Genomic DNA, 22221 nt, shown 5'->3' with positions numbered 1-22221 from the left:
ACTGCCCCACGATGCTGGAAATGCGAGTCACGTTCAGGCGGAGAATTGGAATTCCAAAAATAGAGTTTTGCGCCTAGTGCTGAACTGAAAACCATGCTCCGAGGCCCTGCTGGTGGTGCCAACGCGATTTGTGCCTTGCGCCAATGGCGACATGCCTAAAACGGTATTTGCATGTGATAACATATCATTAGCTGGTGTGACCCAGTATGCTCCACGGTGCTCAACCCCTGTCGGCGGAAGTCACGCGGGTACAGTTTCCTGCAGGTATTTACAAACAGCGACTGTGCACCATGGCTGCTGAGAGAGAAAGACGGTAAGCAAAGTTTGTAAAATTGTTAGAAACCAAAATCAGTGCTAAGCGGGTGCTTGGCATGGGGGGTTGGGATTGGGGGGTTGGGTGTGGAAGGGGTGCTGCTTTGCTGACTGAAGGGGAGCCAACTGTTGGCGATAAATGGAGAGTCGGGTTGGGGGGCCTCCGGCTGGAGCGAGCAGGGGGCGCAGGCACGTGGCTGGCCGAAAAAGGGAGTTGGCTAGTCGGTGGGGTGGGGTGGGGGGGGGGGGGGGGGGGGGGGGGGTGTTCCCAGCCCCCCCGTCCAGGTTGATCACGTGGAATGTGAGGGGCATGAACGGGTCGGTCAAGAGGTCCCGCGTGTTCTCGCATTTAAAGAGATTAAAGGCAGTCGTGGCCATGCTACAGGAGACGCACTTAAAACTCGCTGACCAAACAAGGTTAAGGAGGGGATGGGTGGGCCAGGTGTTCCACTCGGGTCTAGACTCAAAGACCAGAGGGGTGGCAATTCTGGTCAGTAAATGGGTGGCGTTTGAGGCAGAGAGCATCGTGGCGGACAAGGAGGGCAGGTACATAATGGTGAGTGGCAAGGTACAGGGGGCCCGGGTGGTGTTGGTGAACGTGTATGCCCCAAACTGGGATGATGCGGAATTCATGATGCGCATGTTGGGAAAAATCCCGGACTTGGAGTCAAGTAACTTGATCATGGGGGGGTACTTTAATACGGTCTTGGTTCCGGTGCTGGACCGGTCTAACTCCAGGTCGGGAAAGAGACCGTGGCGGCCAGGGCCCTGTGGGAATTCATGGATCAGATGGGGGGGCGTGGACCCGTGGAGATTCACACGGCCAAGAGCAAAGGAGTTCTCCTTTTCCTCTCACGTCCACAAAGTCTACTCGCGGATTGACTTTTTTGTGTTGAGCAGGGTGTTAATCCCGAGGGTGGAGGGGGGTTGAGTATTCAGCCATTGCGGTCTCAGACCATGCCCCCCACTGGATGGACCTGCGACTGGGGGTGGAGTGGCGGCAGCTCCCTCTCTGAAGACTGGATGTGAGGCTGCTGGCGGATGAAGGTGTGTGGGCGGATAAGGAGGAGCATTCAGAACTATGTGATAATGAATGACACAGGGGAGGTAACAGCAGCAGCGGTTTGGGAGGCTATGCAGGCGGTTATCAGAGGGGAGTTAATCTCTATTAGGTCCCACAGAGAGAAGAAGGAGAGGGCAGAGAGGGAGAGGCTGGTGGGAGAGATGCTTAGGGTAGACAGGAAGTACGCGGAGGCCCCCAAGGGGGGGCTGCTAAAGGAGCGCCGGAGATTACAGGCGGAGTTTGATTTGCTGACCACGGGGAAGGCGGAGTTGAGGAAAGTGAAAGGGGCAGTCTACGAGTATGGGGAGAACGCAAGTAGGATGCTGGCGCACCAACTTCGCAGGAGAGAGGCGGCCAGGGAGATCAGGGGAGTGAGGGACAAGGAGGGTAATACGGTGTTGAGCCCAGAGAGGATCAATGAAGTCTTCAAGGAGTTTTATGGGAAGCTGTACGAGTCAGAACCCCGGAGGGGAAGTGAAGGGATGAAGCAATTTATGGATCAATTGAGGTTCCCAAGGGTTGACAAGGACCGGGTGGAGGGACTGGGGGCCCCAATTAAGTTGGAGGAGATAGTTAAGGGACTGGCAAGTATGCAGTCGGGAAAGGCCCCGGGTCTGGACGGCTTTCCTGTAGAATTTTATGAGAAGTTCTGGGAGCTACTGAGCCCGCTCCTGCTAAGAACCTTTAAAGAGGCAAAGGAGAGAGGAATCCTCCCCCCGAAGATGTTGCAGGCATTGATCTCGCTCATTTTGAAGAGGGAGAAGGATCTGCTTCATTGTGGGACTTACAGGCCGATATCGCTCCTGAATGTAGATGCCAAATTGTTGGCAAAAATTCTGGCTATCAGAATAGAGGGCTGCATCCCGGGAGTGATTGAGGAGGACCAGACAGGTTTCATTAAGGACAGGCAACTAAACACAAATGTGAGGAGGCTCCTGAATATTATTATGATGCCCACGGAGGGAGGGGATGCAGTAGTGGCTGCAATGGATGCAGAGAAGGCCTTTGACAGGGTGGATTGGGAGTACCTGTGGGAAGTGTTAGGTAGGTTTGGATTCGGGGAGGGATTCATAGGGTGGGTCAAACTGCTATATCAGGGAGAAAGAGGCTCCTCGGTGACACTCACTGATGAGGTTGGGGGAAAAGTGTGGTGAGCAACATTTTGGGGGGGGGGGAATTGGAGGGGACATTAGGAGGGTGGAGCTTTAGTACAATTCAGGGTCATGGTGTAGCCTGTTGGAATTGGATGAGCAAGGGAATACGCATCTTGCTAACATGTCTTCTCTTTTCTTTCCACCCCCTGCCCTGCAGAAAATGAATTTCGGAGTACATACAGGAATGTTTATATCTACCTGGCCACAGCTGCTCTGGCTTGCTGAACAGGGAGGACCCTGCACAACAGGAGCCTGCCCAGAAGAGGAGATGTCAGCCAGCGAGGTTGGAGATCTAGCCATCCAACAGGCTGAGGAGGAGGTCCGAAGGATGCACCGCATCAGGCCACATGTATACCCTCAGCGGCTGTCCTTCGAGGACATACTGGACTGAGCGTGTCTCCAAAGATTTCAACTAATCAGGGAGATTGGTAGTACATCTGAAACTGCAGGGTATGGAGGAGAACACCCGCACCCAGTGGCCGTAAAGGTGACAGTCGCCCTGAATGTTTATACCACGGGGTCTTTCCAGGGGCCAAGCAGCGACCTATCTGGGCTATCTCAGGCATCGGCAGAGGTACATCCGCACTGTTAAGGATGCCCTACATGCCTAGGCAGCGGACTACATAAACTTCAGTCTGGACCAAGTCCTGAATATTTTTAAGGCAGAGGTAGATGAACTATTGTTAAGCAATGGAATCGAAAGGTTATCACAATAGATGGGAATGTAGAACTCCAAATACAAAGAGATCAATCACAATCATATTGAATAACGAAGCAGGCTTGAGGGGCTGAGGTGGAACTCCTCAACCCATGTACAGTCAAGACATTACATTCGCAAGAAAAATATAGAAGAGACTGCCTAGCAATCTGCAGAACTATCAGAACTCAAACCCTTACAGCAACAGGAACCCAAAATGAAGAATGCTGCCATCAATACTAGAGAGTAACCTCCTATCCCACAACAAGAAGATGGTACAATATTGAAAAAGAATTCCTGTCAACACCGTTATTTGAATCATTCTTAACTGGAAAGTTTAGAGTTTGATTCACCGGTTGGGCAGATGGTCATCAGGACACTGCAGCAGTTGGCAAGAGATTAAAGAACGCTCCCCATGTACGATAAATGAAAGGGGCAGGCTGCCTTTTAACCGACACTGAGGGGTGTCACCTCTGTAAATACAGATACATAAACTGTATAGATCAGCTACTCTGTGGTTCCCACACTGGGTTTCAGACCAAAAGATTTAACTGAAATTAAGCTAAAGTGAAACTTGGGAGAGTTGAAGGCAAGGAGTTGGTTTATGTACCTGCAATAAGTACAAGTTAAGAGCGGAGAAATAGAAAGTTTCCAGCAGTGAATTTGACTGGTTAACTGGAGGGAGCGAGATGTGTTTTCCTTTAACACTAATCTGGAGCTCTAGCCTGAGGACTGCAGTCACTCATGTTGCAGTTTCTGCTGTCCACCCTGCTCTTCACAAACAGCCAAGCAGAAACATATCTTTTCTGGTCAAGCCCTGTCAGCGCTTTGCCCCAGTGCCTCTGCCACTTTTCGTGGCCTCTCTTCCTTCACACTTCCTTTCCCTCTGCTACTACATCATGAAGAACAAAGGAACATAAAAGGAGTAGACCGTGTGATCCATCAAGTCACTCCACAATTTCACTATGATCAAGGTTGATCTTGGGCTTCACTCCATTTTCCCGCCTGTTTTCCCGCTCCCCTTATCCCTTGATTCCCCGAGGTACCAAACATTTTTCCATCTTAGCTTTAAATAGACTCAACGATGGCTCATTCACAACCCTCTGGGTAGAGAGTTCGAAAGATCCAGAACACTGACTGGAGACATTTCTCTTCATTCCCCAGACAGGGATACTAACCACTCAGTGTCTACCCCATCGAGGCCCTCCAAAAGCTTTAATGTTTCAGTGAGGTCACATGTCGTTCTTTGCAATTCCAGAGACAGACTCAATGTGCACAGTATCACATCAATGGACAACCCTCTCACCCCCAGAGACCAATCTAGTGACGCGTTGCTGTAACTGCCTCCAATACAAGTATGCTCCGCGCCTGCTACCTTTCTTTCACTTACCTCCCTCTCCGTTCCTTTTATCTAAGGCGCTATCCACATATTTAACGGAGGGGGGTCTTTTCCAAATCGGCAGCCTGCGGTTACTCTGTTTATAATTGTGTCCTAGCAACATCACTTCCGGCTCGTCTGGACCTCACAAAGATGGCAGCCACGGTGGGCTGAGGAGACGGGGAGGGACTGGTGCGCACGCGCACACGGCGATGGGCTGTTGAACTGCCGGTTGATGGCGATGCGTCCCCCCCTGTGCGCGTGCGCTTTCCGCTCGCTATCAGGGGCAGCTGCAGATTGGGTCACAGGAACGTTCACCCCGCCCCCTCACACCAGAACGGTGAACAGGTTGCTGGTGAGTGTGTGCAGCGGTTATAAAGGCCCCAGGTGAGGATTGGAGACAGTGGGTTGTGCAATGCAGTGACTGTCCCATCTATCAGTAAGTTGGCCAGAGGCCCTTACAGCTGGCTGGTGGTGGTGGTGATGATTTACCCTCAGCTGGACGCCCCTTTTTTTTTTACAGACGGAGGCTGCAGAGTGTGTGCTGGGATTCGACTTGATCCTCAGCACAAAGGTCCCAGGTAAATAAATAACCAGTGAGAAACCCGCGGGAACCCTCACAACATTTCAGAAACGTTTAGATAAAGCACTTGAAATGCCACAGCATGCAAGGCTGCGGACCAAGTGCTGGAAAATGGGATTAGAATAGATGCACAGTAAGAAGTCTTACAACACCAGGTTAAAGTCCAACAGGTTTGATTCAAACACGAGCTTTCGGAGCGCAGCTGAGGAAGGAGGTGCGCTCCGAAAGCTCGTGTTTGAATCAAACCTGTTGGACTTTAACCTGGTGTTGTAAGACTTCTTACTGTGCTCACCCCAGTCCAACGCCGGCATCTCCACATCATTTAGAATAGATGGGTGTTGGATGGCCGGCACACATGCTGTGAAACTCCATGTTCCTAGTTTCACTTCTTGGTATTACTTCTTGAACTTACCATGTACAATGATACCATTTACCATGTACAATGATACTTGTTTAAAGAGTAATGTGTCTTAAGAATAATTTCTTTTTACAACAGTTTTTTTTAATTGGGTTTTGGAACATATTGGCCGGGATTCTCCAACCCCATGCCTGGTCGGAGAATCGCCAGGGGATGTGTGAGAATTGTGCCATGCCCCCTTGACACTGGCTCGCTGAATCTCCGTGAATGCTGCCGCACTGATCGGGGGCTGTTGAAAGCCCCCTCCCAGCTGAGTGCCTGCTGAGTTTGGCCGTGTCCCACCGGCGTCGGTTACGTCTGGTCCCACCCGGCGGGACCTCTGAGTTCTGTCTGCGAGGGCTGTCCTGGTGGGGGATCTGACCCCGGGGGGGGGGGGCTCTCCACGGTGGCCCAGCCTGCGATTGGGGCCTACCAATCGGTGGGCGGGCTATTTCCGTGGAGGCCTATGTTCCTCCATGCCAGGCCCCTGTAGGGCTCTGCTATATTGCTGGAGATGGGAACACATGTGCATGTGCAAACCTGTGCCGGATGTAGCACCCAGCATTCGGGCACTGGAGCTGCGAACACCACTCTGATGCCATACTAGCCCCCTAGGAAGGGCTGGGTACCTGCCACCTGAGGCCCGTTGACGCTGGAGTGACTCATGCTGCTTTTCACGCTGGCGTCAGAACTTGGCTGCAGGATTGGAGATATTATACACAAGATAAAAGACAACACTATATAGTTAGCAAAATCATGTGATTAACAATTAAAGCAAATGTGGGGGGGAAACTGGGGAGATATATATACATCGAGGTACTGGACAAACAATTACAGTGCATCTGTGTATGTACCCGTTTTGTGCTTTCTTTCATTTTTATACATTTTTTTGTACAGTACAGAGAGAGTGAACACAACCTCGGCAATACAAAAATGGATCTGGGTGGTGCGCCTAATATTGTTGCTTGCTTCTCCCGGTCGGCCTTCGCTGCCGTTGTTGCGTGATCGCATCTGCTTCAGCCGTTCGGCATTTCTTCCTCCTGTACTTTCTTACTCTCTGTTGCTGTGTTTGCCGTGGTTGTTGTCGTTTCCTGTGCTCTCCTTCCAGCTTGTGTTCCCCGTCTTCCCCCTCCCCTCTGGTTCACCTCTATTGGTCTTTGCCTCCTCTGTTTCCTTCTTCTCCCCCCCCCCCCCCTTGCCTCCTCTGTTTCCTTCTTCTCCCCCCCCCCCCCCCCCCCCCCCCCACACCATCTCTTTCCCTGCAGTTCACCTTTTCTCTTGAGTTTGCTATCCCCCTGCACTGCTCCCCCCACACACCCTGGGTCTTTCCCTCCTTCTCATGCCTTGGCTACTTTTCCCTGGCTCTTGGCTACTTGATTATTCTTCAGCTCGTTCTTTGGCTACAAACAGGTCCCGGAACAATTGGGTGAATGGCTCCCACGTTCTGTGGCAAATTTGATTTTCTCCAGATTAGAGAGATTCTGCTAGATCGGACAGCCAGCCTGCAGCTTTGGGTGGTGCTGCTGACCGCCAGCCAAGCAGGATTCTGCGGCAGGCGATCAGGGAGGCAAAGGCAAGGGCGTCTGCCCTCCTCGCCATGAATAGCTCTGGCTGGTCTGATACCCCGAAGACCGCCACTTTCAGGCATGGCTCAACCCTCATTGCCACCACTTTGGACATTGCCTCAAAGAAGGCTGTCCAGTACCCAACAAATCTGGGGCAAGACCAGAAAGTATGGGTATGGTTGGCCGGGCCTCCTTGACACAGTTCACATCTGTCCTCCACTTCCGGTAATAACCTACTCATTCGGGTTCTTGTTAAGTGGGCTCTATGTACCACCTTTAGTTGCGTCAAGTTGGAGGTTGAGTTGACCCTATGCAGTGCTTCACTCCAGAGTCCCCACCCTATTTTGATCCCTCAGAGGTGACACCCCTTCAGTGTCAGTTAAAAGGCAGCCTGCCCTTTTCATTTATCGTACACAGGGGGAGCGAACCATAGTGCTTGCTGGGGGTGGCTGCCAGATCTGGGGGAGTAGCGGGGAGCAACCTGCTGACATACAAGTGGATTCAATGTGTCTCACTCGGGATCGGGGTGGGCAGGCACTGTCGCCATTACTGCAGTATTTGTTTTAAAAGCAACCATTTGGTACAACTTACAGGCCATGGCTGCTCACTCTACTGACTGCCCACTGTGTCCGATAAATGTTCACAGAGTCTCTGGTCTTTTGGGAGCCCACCCAGGCCACTCCTCTGGAAACCCTTATACCCCAGCTGACCCATCAACGGGGTGGGCATGACCAAGCTCAATCAGTTGCTCACCAGGTGCTGTCACTCCTCAGTGCTCTCATCAGAAGCACAGCCCCACTGTAGGGGAAGCAGGGGAATAGCAGAGCTCACCCCAAACAATGGGCACATGCACCGTGTCCTTTCGCACCCTCCCTGACACACTACCCCATTCAGGGCAGAGGCCTCACCAGTGACACTTCCAGCTGGCCCACTCAGCATGGCCACCATCTATCTCCAAGCCCCCCCCCGCCCTGTCCTGTCTTCACTTTTTAAAGGTGGCGTCAGTGAGTGCTGGTGTGAACCTATGGTTGTTGCAGATGGGGGCTTTGTCCAACATTGGTCAGGCCAAATTGCTGCCGTAGTTGGTTCCAGGTCTGGAGGGTGGTGACCACTGGGCTGCTGGAGTGCTTTTTGGGTGGGGATAGGAGTGCCGCCATGGTGAGGGCCCGGAGAGAGGTCCCCTTGCAGGAGGACTCCTCCGCATGCTTAATACCTCTTTAACCTGGGGTTACCCCTATCTCTGGATCTGTAAAGACTTAATTACCTGCTCGCATTCTAAGCATTGTCTGGCATCTTTGAATTTGTCTATATATATGTTTCTGGAACATACCTCTGGTTTAGCTCATTGGGCTAAATCGCTGGCTTTTCAAGCAGGCCAGTAGCACGGTTCGATTCCTGTACCAGCCTCCCCGGACAGGTGCCGGAATGTGGCAACTAGGGGCTTTTCACAGTAACTTCATTGAAGCCTACTCGTGACAATAAGCGATTTTCATTTAATTTTCATTCACCTGAGGAAGGAGCAGTGCTCCGAAAGCTAGTGTTTGAAACAAACCTGTTGGACTGTAACCTGGTGTTGTAAGACTTCTTACTTGGGAATTATGCTTCGCTAATTTAAAAATGGTGCCTTTTCTTTCTTCATGGCTTCACCATAGTTTTGAAAATAAACTCAAGTTGCACTTCTATCTGCGACAACTGTCAAACAATCTTGATTTGAACCTTGAAAATTAAAATGACTTTTTAAATTTCTCAGTCAAATCATGTGTCCTCTAGTTTATAGGCTAGATGATCCTTCAACTATCATGCCCACCTCATTAATGAGTGGCTGTTTTACCAGTGTCATTGTGGTAATTCTGAAGAACGGTCAATGAACTCGAAGCATTTACTGTGTTTCTCTCTTCACAGATGCTGCCAGACCTGCTGAGTTTATCCAGCATTTTCTGTTTTTTTTATTATGGTAATTAAGTTGTGTAAACTCTAGGATATTCCCTGCCAGTAAGAGTGGCCTAATAGGTATGCATAACTTTCTGGCAAGGAAACCTTTGTGTGAGTTTGTGTAATATATTTTATTTTCCCAAGTCAATCCTATGGCTAATGTATACTTGTATGAAGTGCGGAAATACTTAAACACAAAAGCTGTCAAAAGTCTTTACTTCCCCTTTAAATCAATTAAATAATGTAAAGGTTTAGCAAATAATTCCCGAGAAGGAATTGCAGTATTTGCACAATCTCAATCAATGTAGTGGATACTCATTTTAAAGATTTTTATCTGGAGCAATTTGCTATATTGATACAATTTACAGCAAAATTACACCAGTGCTGTCTGTGCTGCATTTTGGGTATTTCCTGGCAGGATTAAATTGGGAATAAGGCAAGCCACACAAAGGCAGAGATCCCAAGTTTGTTAGTGATGTGTTGGGTACTCTGGATCCGTGGAGACTGCGTTTACCTCAGCAGTAACACATACAGGCTACCAACACTTTAAATAGTACAACACTATTTTATTAAGCTAGAAACTGTTGAACAAACTTTCACTGTGGGTCGACACTATGTTAGATTAAACTAAAGACCGATGCCTATCCGAACCAGCCTATGCACTCGGCACATGGTGAAGATCTGTGCTGTAAGCTGTGAGCTCTGTCCTTCTGAGAGGCTGCATCCCGAATGAGCGGGAAAACTGATGCCCTCTGTCTTTATAGTGAGTGTGCTCTAACTGGTGATTGGCTGCGGTGTTGATTGGTCTTGCTGTGTGTCAATCAGTGTATGTGTCTGCACCATGATATACTGGTGTATATTATGACAGTTAGCACTTAAACAAAAGCAGCCTCGTTGACTTGGGTAAGTCAGCAGGATGAAAGATGGTGGCTTTTATCCAAAGACTTTCTGTATGCTGAGGTAGCTAGAGCCAGAAACCTGTAGGATGCCCAAAGCTCCACTTCAAGGATGATTGCAATCATGGCATGGCGCCCCAGATATCAGTTATCAGTATTAGCTGATGACAGTCTCCAGTGGATTGGCATGCACCACCATCATGACTGGTGGTGTGGCAAAAGATGCTTTTGTCAAAAGTAACAACCCCCAGTCATACTCAGTAAGTTGATGTGTGGTGCTATGGCAGAACCTGCTTCCCAAGGATTGGCCTTTCAGATATCAGGCAGACCCGGTAGCACAGTGGTTAGCATTGTTGCTTCACAGCACCAGGGTCCTGGGTTCGATTCCCACTTGGGTCACTATCTGTGCAGAGTCTGCACGTTCCCGCTGTATCTGCGAGAGTTTCCTCCGGGTGCTCTGGTTTCCTCCCACAAGTCCTGAAAGACGTGCTTGTTAGGTAATTTGGACATTCTCAATTCTCCCTCTGTGTACCCGAACAGGCGCCAAAGTGTGACAACTAGGGGATTTTCACAGTAAATTCATTGCAGTGTTAATGTAAGCCTAATTAAGACAATAATAAAGATTATATTATAAGCTTTGTCATAATAAGGCACCCCATCTGAAAAGGATTTGTTTGCTGCATGCCTGTCTTCTCTTGTAGATGGAAGGATGCTAATGAGAGCAAATTAATTCTTGGTTTAAGAAGAACAAAGAAAAGTAGAGCACAGGAACAGGCCCTTCGGCCCTCCAAGCCTGTGCCGACCATGCTGCCCGTCTAAACTAAAATCTTCTACACTTCCTGGGTCCGTATCTCTCTATTCCCATCCTATTCATGTATTTGTGAAGATGCCCCTTAAATGTCACTATCATCCCTGCTTCTACCTTCACTTCCGGCAGCAAGTTCCAGGCACCCACTACCCTCTGTGTAAAAAAAAACTTGCCTCGTACATCTCCTCTCAACCTTGCACCTTAAACCTATGCCCCCTAGTAATTGACCCCTCTACCCTGGGGAAAAGCCTCTGACTATCCACTCTGTCTATACCCCTCATAATTTTGTAGACCTCTATCAGGTCGCCCCTCAACCTCTGTCGTTCCAGTGAGAACAAACCGGGTTTATTCAACCACTCCTCATAGCTAATGCCCTCCATACCAGGCAACATCCTGGTAAATCTCTTCAGCACCCTTTCTAAAGCCTCCGCATCCTTCTGGTAGTGTGGCGACCAGAATTGAACACTATACTCCGTGTGGTCTAACTAAGGTTCTATCAGCTGCAACATGACTTGCCAATTCTTATACTCAGTGCCCCGGCCAATGAAGGCAAGCATGCCTTATGCCTTCTTGACTACCTTCTCCACCTGTGTTGCCCCTTTCAGTGATCTGTGGACCCGTACACCTAGATCTCTCTGACTTTCAATACTCTTGAGGGTTCTACCATTCACTGTATATTCCCTACCTGCATTAGACCTCCCAAAATGCATTACCTCACATTTGTCCAGATTAAACTCCATCTGCCATCTCTCCGCCCAAGTCTCCAAACAATTTAAATCCTGCTGTATCCTCTGACAGTCCTCATCGCGATCCGCAATTCCACCGACCTTTGTGTCGTTTGCAAACTTACTAATCAGACCAGTTACATTTTTCTCCAAATCATTTATATATTATATTTATGTTCTTCAATGCCTTATTGGCAATATCCTGAAAATAACTGATTTTTAAAATTGTTATGTTTTTTCAGGGTGGCACAGTGGTTAGCACTGTGCCTCACAGCTCCAAGACCCGGTTCAATTCTGGATTCGGGTGACTGTCTGTGCGGAGTCTGCACGTTCTCCCCGTGTCTGCGTGGGTTTCCTCCGGGTGCTCCAGTTTCCTCCCATAATCCAAAGATGTACAGGTTAGGTGGATTGGCCATGCTAAACTGCCCCTTAGTGTCCAAAATGTTAGGTGGGGTTACAGGAATAGGATAGAGGAATGGATTTAAATAGGGTGCCCTTTCCAAGGGCCGGTGCAGACTCGATGAGCCAAATGGCCTACTTCTGCACTGTAAAATCTATGAGTTGCAAATGATGGGATTGATATGATCAAATGTTACTCCTTGCTTCTATTCATTCTGTACCCCTTCCCCCAAGGCTTTGTTCTCATGGTGAACGCAGTTTCGCTGTAACTGGGATCTTCCTGCTCTTTGTCTCAGTTCTGCATCACTTAACAATTGTGCCTGCATTTGTTCAAATAAAGGTATGGGGTTGAACATAAGCCTTGCTTAAGATAACTGTGTTATATTTTCTCAGATGGAGCAATTTTCAGAGCAAAGCTTTTTGAGGGACTGAGGCTGCTAATGAATGGCACTAACATAGGACTTGGGTGCAGGAGTAGGCCATTCGAACAAAAAAATAAAAATAACAAGGTCTGTGAGCTTAGTTTCCCATCAACTTCTAAACGTTCAATTAAGCAAAATCCACACACCTGGGTCAAATGCCACTTAGTAATACAGTTAACACTTGATGGCTTACAGATTTATTCACAAAGTCCTTTGGAGAGAAGCTTTCAGAAGCAAATCTGAGAAACAACTCTTCTTCAGAATCCAGTCTTTGAGCTGCGCAACTATCCTTCAAATCTTATTTACCCTAAAATGAACGTGTTGCCGCGATTTCTGTTTATTTTCCAATGCCTGCCGATTTTCCCGCCAAAGGCATTTTTCAGAGAGATTGAGGAATGATTACCTCATTCATATGGGGAGGGAAGGTGGCCAGAGTTGGAAAGGTGCTGCTACAGAGGAGAAGGCAGGCAGGGGGTTTGGGTCTTCCGAACCTGATGTATTATTACTGGGCGGTGAATGTGGAGAAGTTGTGGAGCTGGGTCAGAGGGGTTGGATCCCAGTGGGTCAGAATGCAGGAGAGTTTGTTCATGGGGTTGGGATTGAAGGCGCTAGCAGCAGTGCCGCTCCCGATGGCCCCTGGGAAATACTCAGGGAGTCTGGTAATAATAGCTTCATTGAGAATTTGGAGGCAGTTTCACCAACACTTCGGGTTGGGGGCAGGGTCAAGGGAAGTGCCAATTCGGGGGAACCACAGATTTGAGTCTGAGAAGTGGGATGGAACTTTTCAGAAATGGGAGGAGAAGGGGATTAAGACACTAAAAGATTTGCTTCTTGGGGGTCAGTTTGCAGAATTGAAGAAGCTGAAAGTGAAGTATGGTCTTGAGCAGGGGGAAATGTTTAGATACATGCAGGTTCGGGATTTTGCCAGAAAGGAGATACAGAGCTTCCCAGTGGTGCCGGCCTCCACATTGCTGCAGGAGGTGCTGACGACAAGGGGACTGGAGAAGGGGGTAGTGTCGGCGGTTTACAGAGCTGTTTTGGAAGAGGAAAAGGCAGCACTGGAAGGGATCAAAGCGAAGTGGGAGGAAGAGTTGGGAGAGGGTATGGAGGAGGGGTTCTGGTGTGAGGTGCTCTAGAGAGTGAATGCCTCCACCTTGTGCGCGAGGTTGGGGCTGATACAGCTGGAGGTGGTTTATGGAGCACACCTTACAAGGGTGAGGATGAGCCAAATCTTTGAAGGGGTAGAAGATGTGTGTGAATGTTGCGGGTGGGAGACCCGTAAATCACGTTCATATGTTTTGGTCCTGTCCAAATCTGGAGGATTACTGGAAGGAGGTTTTTAGGGTAATCTCTAAAGTGGTGCATGTGAAACTGGACCCGGGCCCTCGGGAGGCCATATTCGGGGTATCGGACGAGCCAGGGTTGGAAACGGGTGCGGAGGCAGATGTTGTAGCCTTTGCATCGTTGATCACCCGAAAGTGGATCCTGATGGGATAGAGAGCAACCTCTCCACCGTGTGCTCTGGCGTGGTGGGGGGACCTGTTGGAATTCTTGACTCTTGAGAAGGTTAAGTTTGAACTGAGGGGAAGGTTGGAGGGATTCTACAATTCATGGGCATTATTCATTATGCACTTTCAAGAACTGGATAACATTGTATATTAGTTGGGGGGGGGGGGGGGGGTTGGGGGGAAGAGGGACTGTGTGTGTTAATGGTGACTATGGGTGATTCCTGATTCCTTTTTGTCATTTGTTTATGTTAACTTGCGGGCTAATGTTCGGGGTTTGGTGAGAGGATGGGATCGTTGTTATCGATATGGGGATTGACATTATATTCATTCCTGATTATTGCATATTGTTGGCGGGTGTAAATTTGGGAGAAAATGTGAAAAAGGAGGAGAATAAAAATATTTTTTTTTAAATGTCCTACTTACCCTACAGCATTATGCTCTTGGTTCAATCCAGAGATTATTACCTTTGCAATTCTCTTTAAACTTGCTCCTAGCTGCTTGTAATCCCGCAGCAGAACCTGTTTCCTTATCTTGTCTATATCCTTGGTACCATTGACAACAAGCTCCTTCCCCTCCCCCTGCAAGTTCCTCTCCAGCTTCAAGCAAATGTTTTGTATCTTGACATCAGGCAGGTAACCTAACTATCGGCTGCAGAGAACTGTGTCAATTCCCTGACTATACTGTCCCCTACCACTACTACATTCCGATGAACACATTCACACATTAATGGCTTTGTGTACCACAAAACCATGGTCGGTTTGCTCATCTATCCTGAAGCCACTGCACTGGTCCCTGCAAGGACCTCAATCCTATTGGACAATTTCAAGATTTGAGCCTCCTCCATTTTACTTTTTCCAGCTCCTGACTTGCCTCACTTGAAGTCAAACCCTCCCGTTTCTGACCACTGACCAAATCAGAATACCCTATCCTAATGGTGTGACCACCTCCTGGAATAAAGTGTCCGAATAACTTTTCTCTTCCCTGATGCATCGCAGTGTCTGCAGCTCACCCTCCACCCCAAGATGCTTACACTTTGGGGAGGCGATGTTGGAGTGGTAACTTCAACAGATTAGTAATCCAGGGACCGAGGCAAATGCTCTGGGGGCTCTGGTTCGAATCCCATCGCTGCTGCTGCTGAAATTTAAATTCAGTTCATAAATCTGGAATTTTAAAAAAACTGGTCGCTGTACTAGTGACCATGACCATGAAACCATTGTCAATTGTTGTTTTAAAAAAAACCTGGTTCACTTAATGTCCTTCAGGGAAGGAAAATTGCTGTCCTCACTAGTCTGGCCTACATCTGACTCCAGACCCACAACAATGTGGTTGACTCTCAAATGTTCTCTGAAAAGACCTAACAAGTTACAAAGTCAACAAAAAGGAATAAAACCAAATGGATCACCCAGCATCAACCTAGGTACTGGAAAAGCAATAGGAACCTAGTCCTGTCAACCTTGCAAAGCCCTTCTCACTAATATCTGCGGGGTCAGTAGAGGGGTTCACCCAGAGGTAGAAACCATTCATCAATTTCTTCAAGGAGAATTGAGGGGTCAGTAAGGGGAAGGGGGATTTGATTGGGGGGGGGGGGGGGGAGGAAGTGGGTTAAAATGGGGAAGGCAGGGAAGTTGGTGTCGGAGGTTGGAGCATTGTGGTTGTTTATTGGGTTGATGTGTTCTTCTGATCTGTGTATATATGTTAAATGCCTTGAATACAAATACTTTTTTTAAATGCTGGCTTAGCCAACATTTTTCAGTCGCAATACATCACCTGCCCTGATATCTTTATTTATTTATTTTTTAAAATAAATTTCGAGTACCCAATTCATTTTTTCCAATTATGGGGCAATTTAGTGTGGCCAATTAACCTAACCTTGCACATTTTTTTTTTGGGTTGTGGGGGCGAAACCCACGCAAACACTGGGAGAATGTGCAAACTCCACACGGACAGTGACCCAGAGCCGGGATCGAACCTTGGACCTCGGCGCCTTGAGGCTACAGGGCTAACCTACTGAGCCACCATGATGCCCCCTGATATCTTTATTATGAATAATTTTTAAAATATTTTAAAATCTCACGATTCCAATAGCTTTACTATTTCCATTAAACCTTACTAGTAATGGCTAGTTTTGAAAGATGAATGAGCATAAAACTCACCAACCAATCATGTACCTGTTTCCCTCATTGCTTACTGCACCAAATTCCCTCACTCACCAAATTTAAGTTTAAACTTTGTGGTTAGCTGCAATCAGTGATGAGCTGCTTATGTAATATGACACCACTCCTTTCAAATGTCTAAATATTATTTAGTAATAAGTTGCTGGATATATATATATTTTGGTATGAGCTGTAAGGAATTCTCAGAATCTGCTGCTGTATTTATTTTGGGATATGACAAATAAATTTCAATATATTCTTTCACCCCCTCAGGATTTAATTTTTAAAAAAGGAGAAAAAATGGATTCACCATTGCTGCCAAAGGAAGCTGGAAAATTTATATCTGAGAACAGCAAAGATGTGTCTATTTTAGAAATAGGAGTTCAAACGGTTGCCGAAATGCTGTTTGAAAAAAGAAATTCGAAGGAACTTGATGCAACAGGGTGGAAGTTACTCCATGACCTGAACCCACAAACAATGAGTGAAGCCTCTGTCAACTGGGTATTTGTTACAGATACCCTCAATTTTTCCTTTTGGTCTGAAAATGATGACCACAAGTGTTTGGTGAAGTACAAAGGCAGAATGCATAGTGGCTATTGGTCACTTTGTGCTGCTATTAACAGAGCACTAGATGAAGGTTAGTTCCCGGTTGTATTTTATTCTCTTATCTTTGTGACAGGCTTTGAAAATTCTACCAGTGCCACGTTCAGAAATCATTATTTCCGAGGTGCGGTGTTAAAGAAATTGACCCGAGTCCAGTTGGGGGAAATTAAATATGTACAATTTTTAAAATAAATTTAGGGATTACCCAATTTTTTTTTTCCAATAAAGGGGCAATTTAACATGACCAATTCACCTACCCTGCACATCTTTTGAGTTGTGATGGTGAGACCCATGCAAACAAATATATACAGTTAACATTTAATTTTCCTGTAAACAACATTCATTTGCATAGTGCTTTTCACAATGTTGAGTGCATCTCAAAAGCACTTATTCAGTCATTTAAATACTTCTGGAGGATTGGAGAAATCGCAACAGCCAATTTGCATACAGCAGCATCCCTCAAACATCGACGTCATAGTGATGAAATGTTCTATAACTTGAAGAAATATAACTTTTTTTTTTTCCCCCACTCTTGACTATAATTACATTTTTTTATTAATTCAAGGGATGTGGGCATTGCTGGTTAGGCCAGCATTTATTCCCCATCCCTAGTTGCCCTTGAAGGTAGTGGAGCCCCCTTGAACAGCTGCAGTCCATATGATGTAGGTACACCCACTGTACAGTCAGGGAGAGAGTTCCAGGAATGTGACCCAATTACGATATATTTCCAAGTCAAAATGGTGTGCAGCTTGGAAGGGAACTTGCAAGTGGTTGGTGTTCCCATGCATCTGCTGCCTTTGTCCTTCTATGGGTTGGAAGGTGCTCTCCAAGGAGCCTTCATGAGTTCCTGATGTGCTAATTGCAGATGGTACATACTGCTGCCACTGTGCGTTTGTGGTGGAGGGAGTGAATGTTTGTGGATGGAGTGCCAGTCAAGTGGGCTGCTTTGTCTTGCATTGTTGGAGCCGCACTCATCCAGGCATGTGCCGAGCATTCCATCACACGCCTGATTTGTGCCTCTGACCTGCTCTTGTAACTACATCATTTACATGGCTGGTCCAGTTCAGTTTCTGGTCAATGGTAACTACCAGGATGTTATTAGTTGGGAATTCAGCAATGGTAATGCCATTGATGTAGAGGGGAGATGGCTAGATTCTCTGAAATGGGGTCAGGAGCTGAGTGATTCTGGCGGAGTAAACTGCATGTCAGTAAGCAGGTTATTGCTAAACAATTGCCACTCGATTAGCTAAAATACATTTTCACGGGCACCAGCAATGCTGATTCCTGACCAAAATGCTGTCCTCGTGTGAGCAGAGTTGTTAGAGGCCCATAGTATGTTTTATCCAACGGTGGACATGGGAAACCTTAAGGAAATAGAGAAAACCAGCCTGACCAAGTTTTCACCTTGTGCACCCGCACACATTTCCCAATACGACCCTGGCTGATTTTGCTTCCTGACTCCGACCATGGAAACTTGGACTGATTACAGTGCAGAAGGGGACCATTTGGTTCATCGAGCTTGTGCCAGCCCCCTGCAAGAGTAATTTAGTTCCACTCCCCTGCGCTTTCTCTGTAATCCATTTTTTTTTTTTTTTTTGTTGCTTCTGCGTTACAAAGCCAGGGCTCAGAGTGTGGACAGGGGCGGATCCCTAATCCAGCTCCTTGCCTGCTCCAAAAACCAATTCAAATTCAAATTGAATCCAATTCATGGTCCCCACAAGAGAGACATGCCAGATCTGAGCCAAAATGCAGAGCTGATACTACACTTGATCTTAGCCAAAAGGCCGAGAAACGTTTTTCTCTGTAATCCTGCACTTCTTGTTTCCTTTCAAATGCTTACCCAATTTATTTTTTGAAAGCCTTGGCTGAACCTGCTACCCTTCCAGGCATTGACTGGATAGAATGTGGGAGTACAGCTCACTTGGAATAGTCCAGTCTAGAAATAACAGTGGCATGAATAAGGATTTCAGTAGCAGATGAGCTGGGAGAGGGACAAGTTCAGAAGATGTTGCTGGAGATGGAAATGGGTACTCTCAGTGATTGCAAGTGGTTGGAAGTTCATCTCCAAGTCAAAAAGGTCACGGGTTGGGAACCAATCAATTCTGGTCTCCGATTGTTGCCAGGATGGAGTTTGGAGCAGGGGCTGAAAACTATAGCTTCAGACTTGCCAATACATTAGTCATAAAGGTCCACAGCACCGAAAAGGCCCTTAGGCCCATCACATCTGCATCAGACAAAATTGAGGGGAAATGTTTCTTCCTGTCTACTCTATCTATACCCCTCATAATTGTATACATTTCAATCATGTCCCCTCTCAGTCTCCTCTGCTTCAAGGAAAACCACTCCAGTCCATCAAATCTCTCTTTACAGCTCAAACTCTCCAGCCCAGGCAACATCCTGGGAAATCTCCTCTACGCCTTTTCCAGTGCTATAACATCTCTCCCATAATGTAGATTCCAGAACCGCACACAATATAATGCCTAACCAATGTTTTGTATAATTCCAGCATAACCTCCCTGTTCTTAAACTCTATGCCTCGGCTGATAAAGAAAAAATATTCTGTGCCTCGACTAATAAAGGCAACTATACCTTACGACTTCTTAACCACTTTATCCACCTGCCCTGCTTCCTTAAGGGGCTAATGTACATGCACATCCAGGTCCCTCTGATCCTCGATGCGTCCCAGGGTCCTACCATTCATCATGTATTCCCTTGCCTTGTTTGTCCTGCCCACACTTATCAGGATTGAATTCCATTTGCCTCTGATCAGCCTGTCTATGTATCATCCGCAAACTTACTGATCAGCCCTCCTACATTCAAGTTGAAATCATTTATATAAACCACAAACAACGAGGGCCCCAAAATGCAGGATCCCACTGGACACAGGCTTCCGTCAAAAAAACACCCCTCCACCAACATCCTCTACTTCCTACCTCACTGCCAATTCTGGGCCCAATGTGCCAGATTTCCTTAAATCCCATGGGCTCTTACCTCCGTTATCAATCTCCCATGTGAGACCTTATCAAAACCTTGTCAATGTCCAAGTAGACTACGTTCATTGCCCTTGTGTACACACCTGGTCACATCTTCAAAAAATTCAATAAAGTTCGGCAGACATGACCTCCCCTGAACCAAACCATGCTAACTGTTTTTGATTAATCCCTGCCTCTCCAAATGCAGATGAATTCTATCTCTCCAAATTTCTTCCCCACCACTGAGGTTAGACTGACGAGCCTGTAGTTTCCTGGTTTATCCCTTGCTCCCTTCTTGAATATTGATGCCATGCTGGCTATCCTCCAGCCCTCGGGCACCTCTCCTGTGGCCAGGGAGGAATTGAAAATTATTGCCGAAACCCCTGCTATTTCCTCCCTTGCCTCACTCAACAGCTTGGAATACATTTAATCCAGCCCTGGAGATTTATCTACTTTTAAGCCTGCCAGACCACTGAACCTCCTCTCTGTCCATGTTAATTTCTTTCCTTTCTCCCTGATTTCTATACCCAAATCATGACACACAGTATTTATTTAGAACCCCACCAACACACACTTCACACAAATTACCACTGCGGTCTTCAATAGCCCCTACTCTTTCCCTCGTTATCCTTTTACCCTAAATGTACAAGTAAAACAACTGAGGATATTCCTTTATTTTACCTGCCAGTATCCTTTCATGTCCCCTTTTTGCTTTCCTAATTAAGTTTTAAGTTCCCTCATACACTTGTGTGGTGCAGTGGTTGGCACAGAGGACCTAGGTTCAATCCCAGCCCCAGGTCACTGTCCATGTGGAGTTTGCACATTCTCTCCTTGTCTGCATGGGTCCCACCCCCACAACCCAAAGATGTGCAGGGTAGGTCGATTGGCCATGCTAAATTGCCCTTTTTGTTTTTAAAAAAGTTCCCTCATGCACATTCTATTGTCTTTGAGGGCTTCTGCTGTTTTGAGCCCTCATTATCTGCCATAAGCCTCCCTTTTTCTCTTTATCCAATGCTGTGTATCCCTCAATATCCAGGGTTCACTGGATTTGTTGGTCCCACCCTTTTTCTTGATTGAAACATGTTGGCCCTGTACTCTCTCTATTTCCTTCTTAAATGTGTCCCACCGTTCTGTCACAGATTTACCTAAAAGTGTCTGCTCCCAGTCCACTCTGGCCAGATGATATCTGATCTTATTAAAATCGGTCTTTCCCCAATTTAGAACTTTGATTTCAGGCCCATTCTTATCCTTTTCTAGAGCAATCCTGAATCTAACAGAGTTAGGATCACTGCCTGCAAAATGCTCCCCCAATGATACTTCGACCACTTGCCCAGCTTTGTTGCCTAAAATTAATTCCAGGACTACCCCTCTGTTGTAGGACCTTCTATGTACTGGCATTAGTTCTGCTGTACACGTTTTAAGAATTCCGCTCCCTTCCAACCTTTCACGCTATGACTATTCCAGTTAATGTTGGAAAAGTTGAAATCCCCCCACTATCACTGCCATATTGTTTTTGCAATTTTCTGAAATTTGTCAACACATCTGTTCTTCTATTTCTCTTGGAATATTAGGGGGCCTATAGAACACTCCCAGCAATGTGATTTCTCCTTTTTGATTTTTAATTTCTACCCCTATGTCTTCATTTGAACAGCTTCTCAGATGTCGTCCCTCCTTACTGCTGAAATTGATTCCCTGATCAAAATTGTGACACCCCTTCCTCTTTTACTTCCTTCCCTGTCTCGTCTGAAGATCCTGTATCCTGGAATATTAAGCTGCCAATCCTGCCCCTCTCTCAAAATGTCTCAGAGACAGCAATGACATCACACCATGTTTTATTTTGTGACCTCAAATCATCTTCCTTGTTCGTCAGACTCCTTGCAATAAAATATATCACATCCAATCTTGCCAAACACCCTTGTGACTTAATTGGCCTATAACCGCTATGCTTCCTAGCTCTCTTGCTGTCAATTCTAATTTTGTCTGTGCATCTCTCCTGCTTCTCTCAGAACCCCATCCCCTTGTCAAGTTCGTTTAAACACTCCCATTAGCACTAGCAAACCTTCCTGCAAGGACATTGGTCCCATTTTGGTTCAGGTGCAGCCCATCTACCTTGTACAAGTCCCACCATCCCCCAAAATGATCCCACTATCCCAAAAAGCTAAATGCCCCTCCCTCCTACATTATATCTTCAACTACGGATGCTCTACTTCAACATTTCGTTAGCCAGTAGCAGCAGTTGGATACACCTGCACGCATGATCACCAGGGATAACTGAAGCCTCCATGATTTGCCACATATTACTGGTGTGAGCTCTCCTGCCATGATTATCCTGAAGCCCCTTATTTACTCCCCCATTTTAACAAACAAATTATGCTTGTATATAAGAATACCATTAACTTTCCTCCCTTATGCTAACTACACTTCCCTTTCCCTACTATGCTTACTGATATTACTTTATTATAATAATCTTTATTCATGTCACAAGTAGGCTTGGATTAACACTGCAATGAAGTTACTGTGAAAATACCCTAGTCGCCACACTCCTGCGCCTGTTCGGGTAATCTAAGGGAGAATTCAGAATGTCCAATTTACCGAACAAGCACATCTCCCTTGTGGGAGGAAATGGAGCACCCAGAGGAAACCCATGTAGACAC

General features: G+C 46.9%; 2 protein-coding genes and 1 pseudogene across 7 annotated transcripts in view; 1 reads left to right on the top strand and 2 right to left on the bottom strand.

Moving 5' to 3' along the window:
* The window catches only part of LOC119970367 (kinesin-like protein KIF27), a 144880-nt gene extending 140095 nt beyond the window's left edge, over positions 1–4785 (bottom strand). The window contains exon 1 of the mRNA XM_038804869.1: positions 4617–4785. The gene's annotated coding sequence lies outside the window, so the exon portion shown is untranslated. The remainder of the gene's footprint in view (positions 1–4616) is intronic.
* Positions 4786–4869: 84 nt separating this feature from the next.
* Positions 4870–22221, top strand: part of c8h9orf64 (chromosome 8 C9orf64 homolog) — a 44153-nt gene continuing 26801 nt past the window's right edge. Inside the window, exons 1-3 of one of the 6 annotated variants that reach the window (XM_038804874.1) lie at positions 4900–4991; positions 5128–5185; positions 16266–16629. In XM_038804874.1, the coding sequence (XP_038660802.1) occupies positions 16293–16629 (337 nt within the window). In that variant the 5' untranslated portion in view covers positions 4900–4991; positions 5128–5185; positions 16266–16292. Of the gene's footprint in view, positions 5186–16265; positions 16630–22221 lie in introns of all 6 variants that reach the window. The other 5 variants (XM_038804872.1, XM_038804875.1, XM_038804873.1 and 2 more) reach the window with 5 other exon arrangements.
* On the bottom strand, positions 18222–18391 carry LOC119970821 (annotated as a pseudogene).

Source organism: Scyliorhinus canicula, chromosome 8, assembly GCF_902713615.1.
Source record: "Scyliorhinus canicula chromosome 8, sScyCan1.1, whole genome shotgun sequence".
Lineage (NCBI taxonomy): Eukaryota > Metazoa > Chordata > Chondrichthyes > Carcharhiniformes > Scyliorhinidae > Scyliorhinus > Scyliorhinus canicula.
The sequence above is the reverse complement of the archived record's forward strand: the minus strand, read 5'-3'. Positions and strand labels throughout refer to the sequence as shown.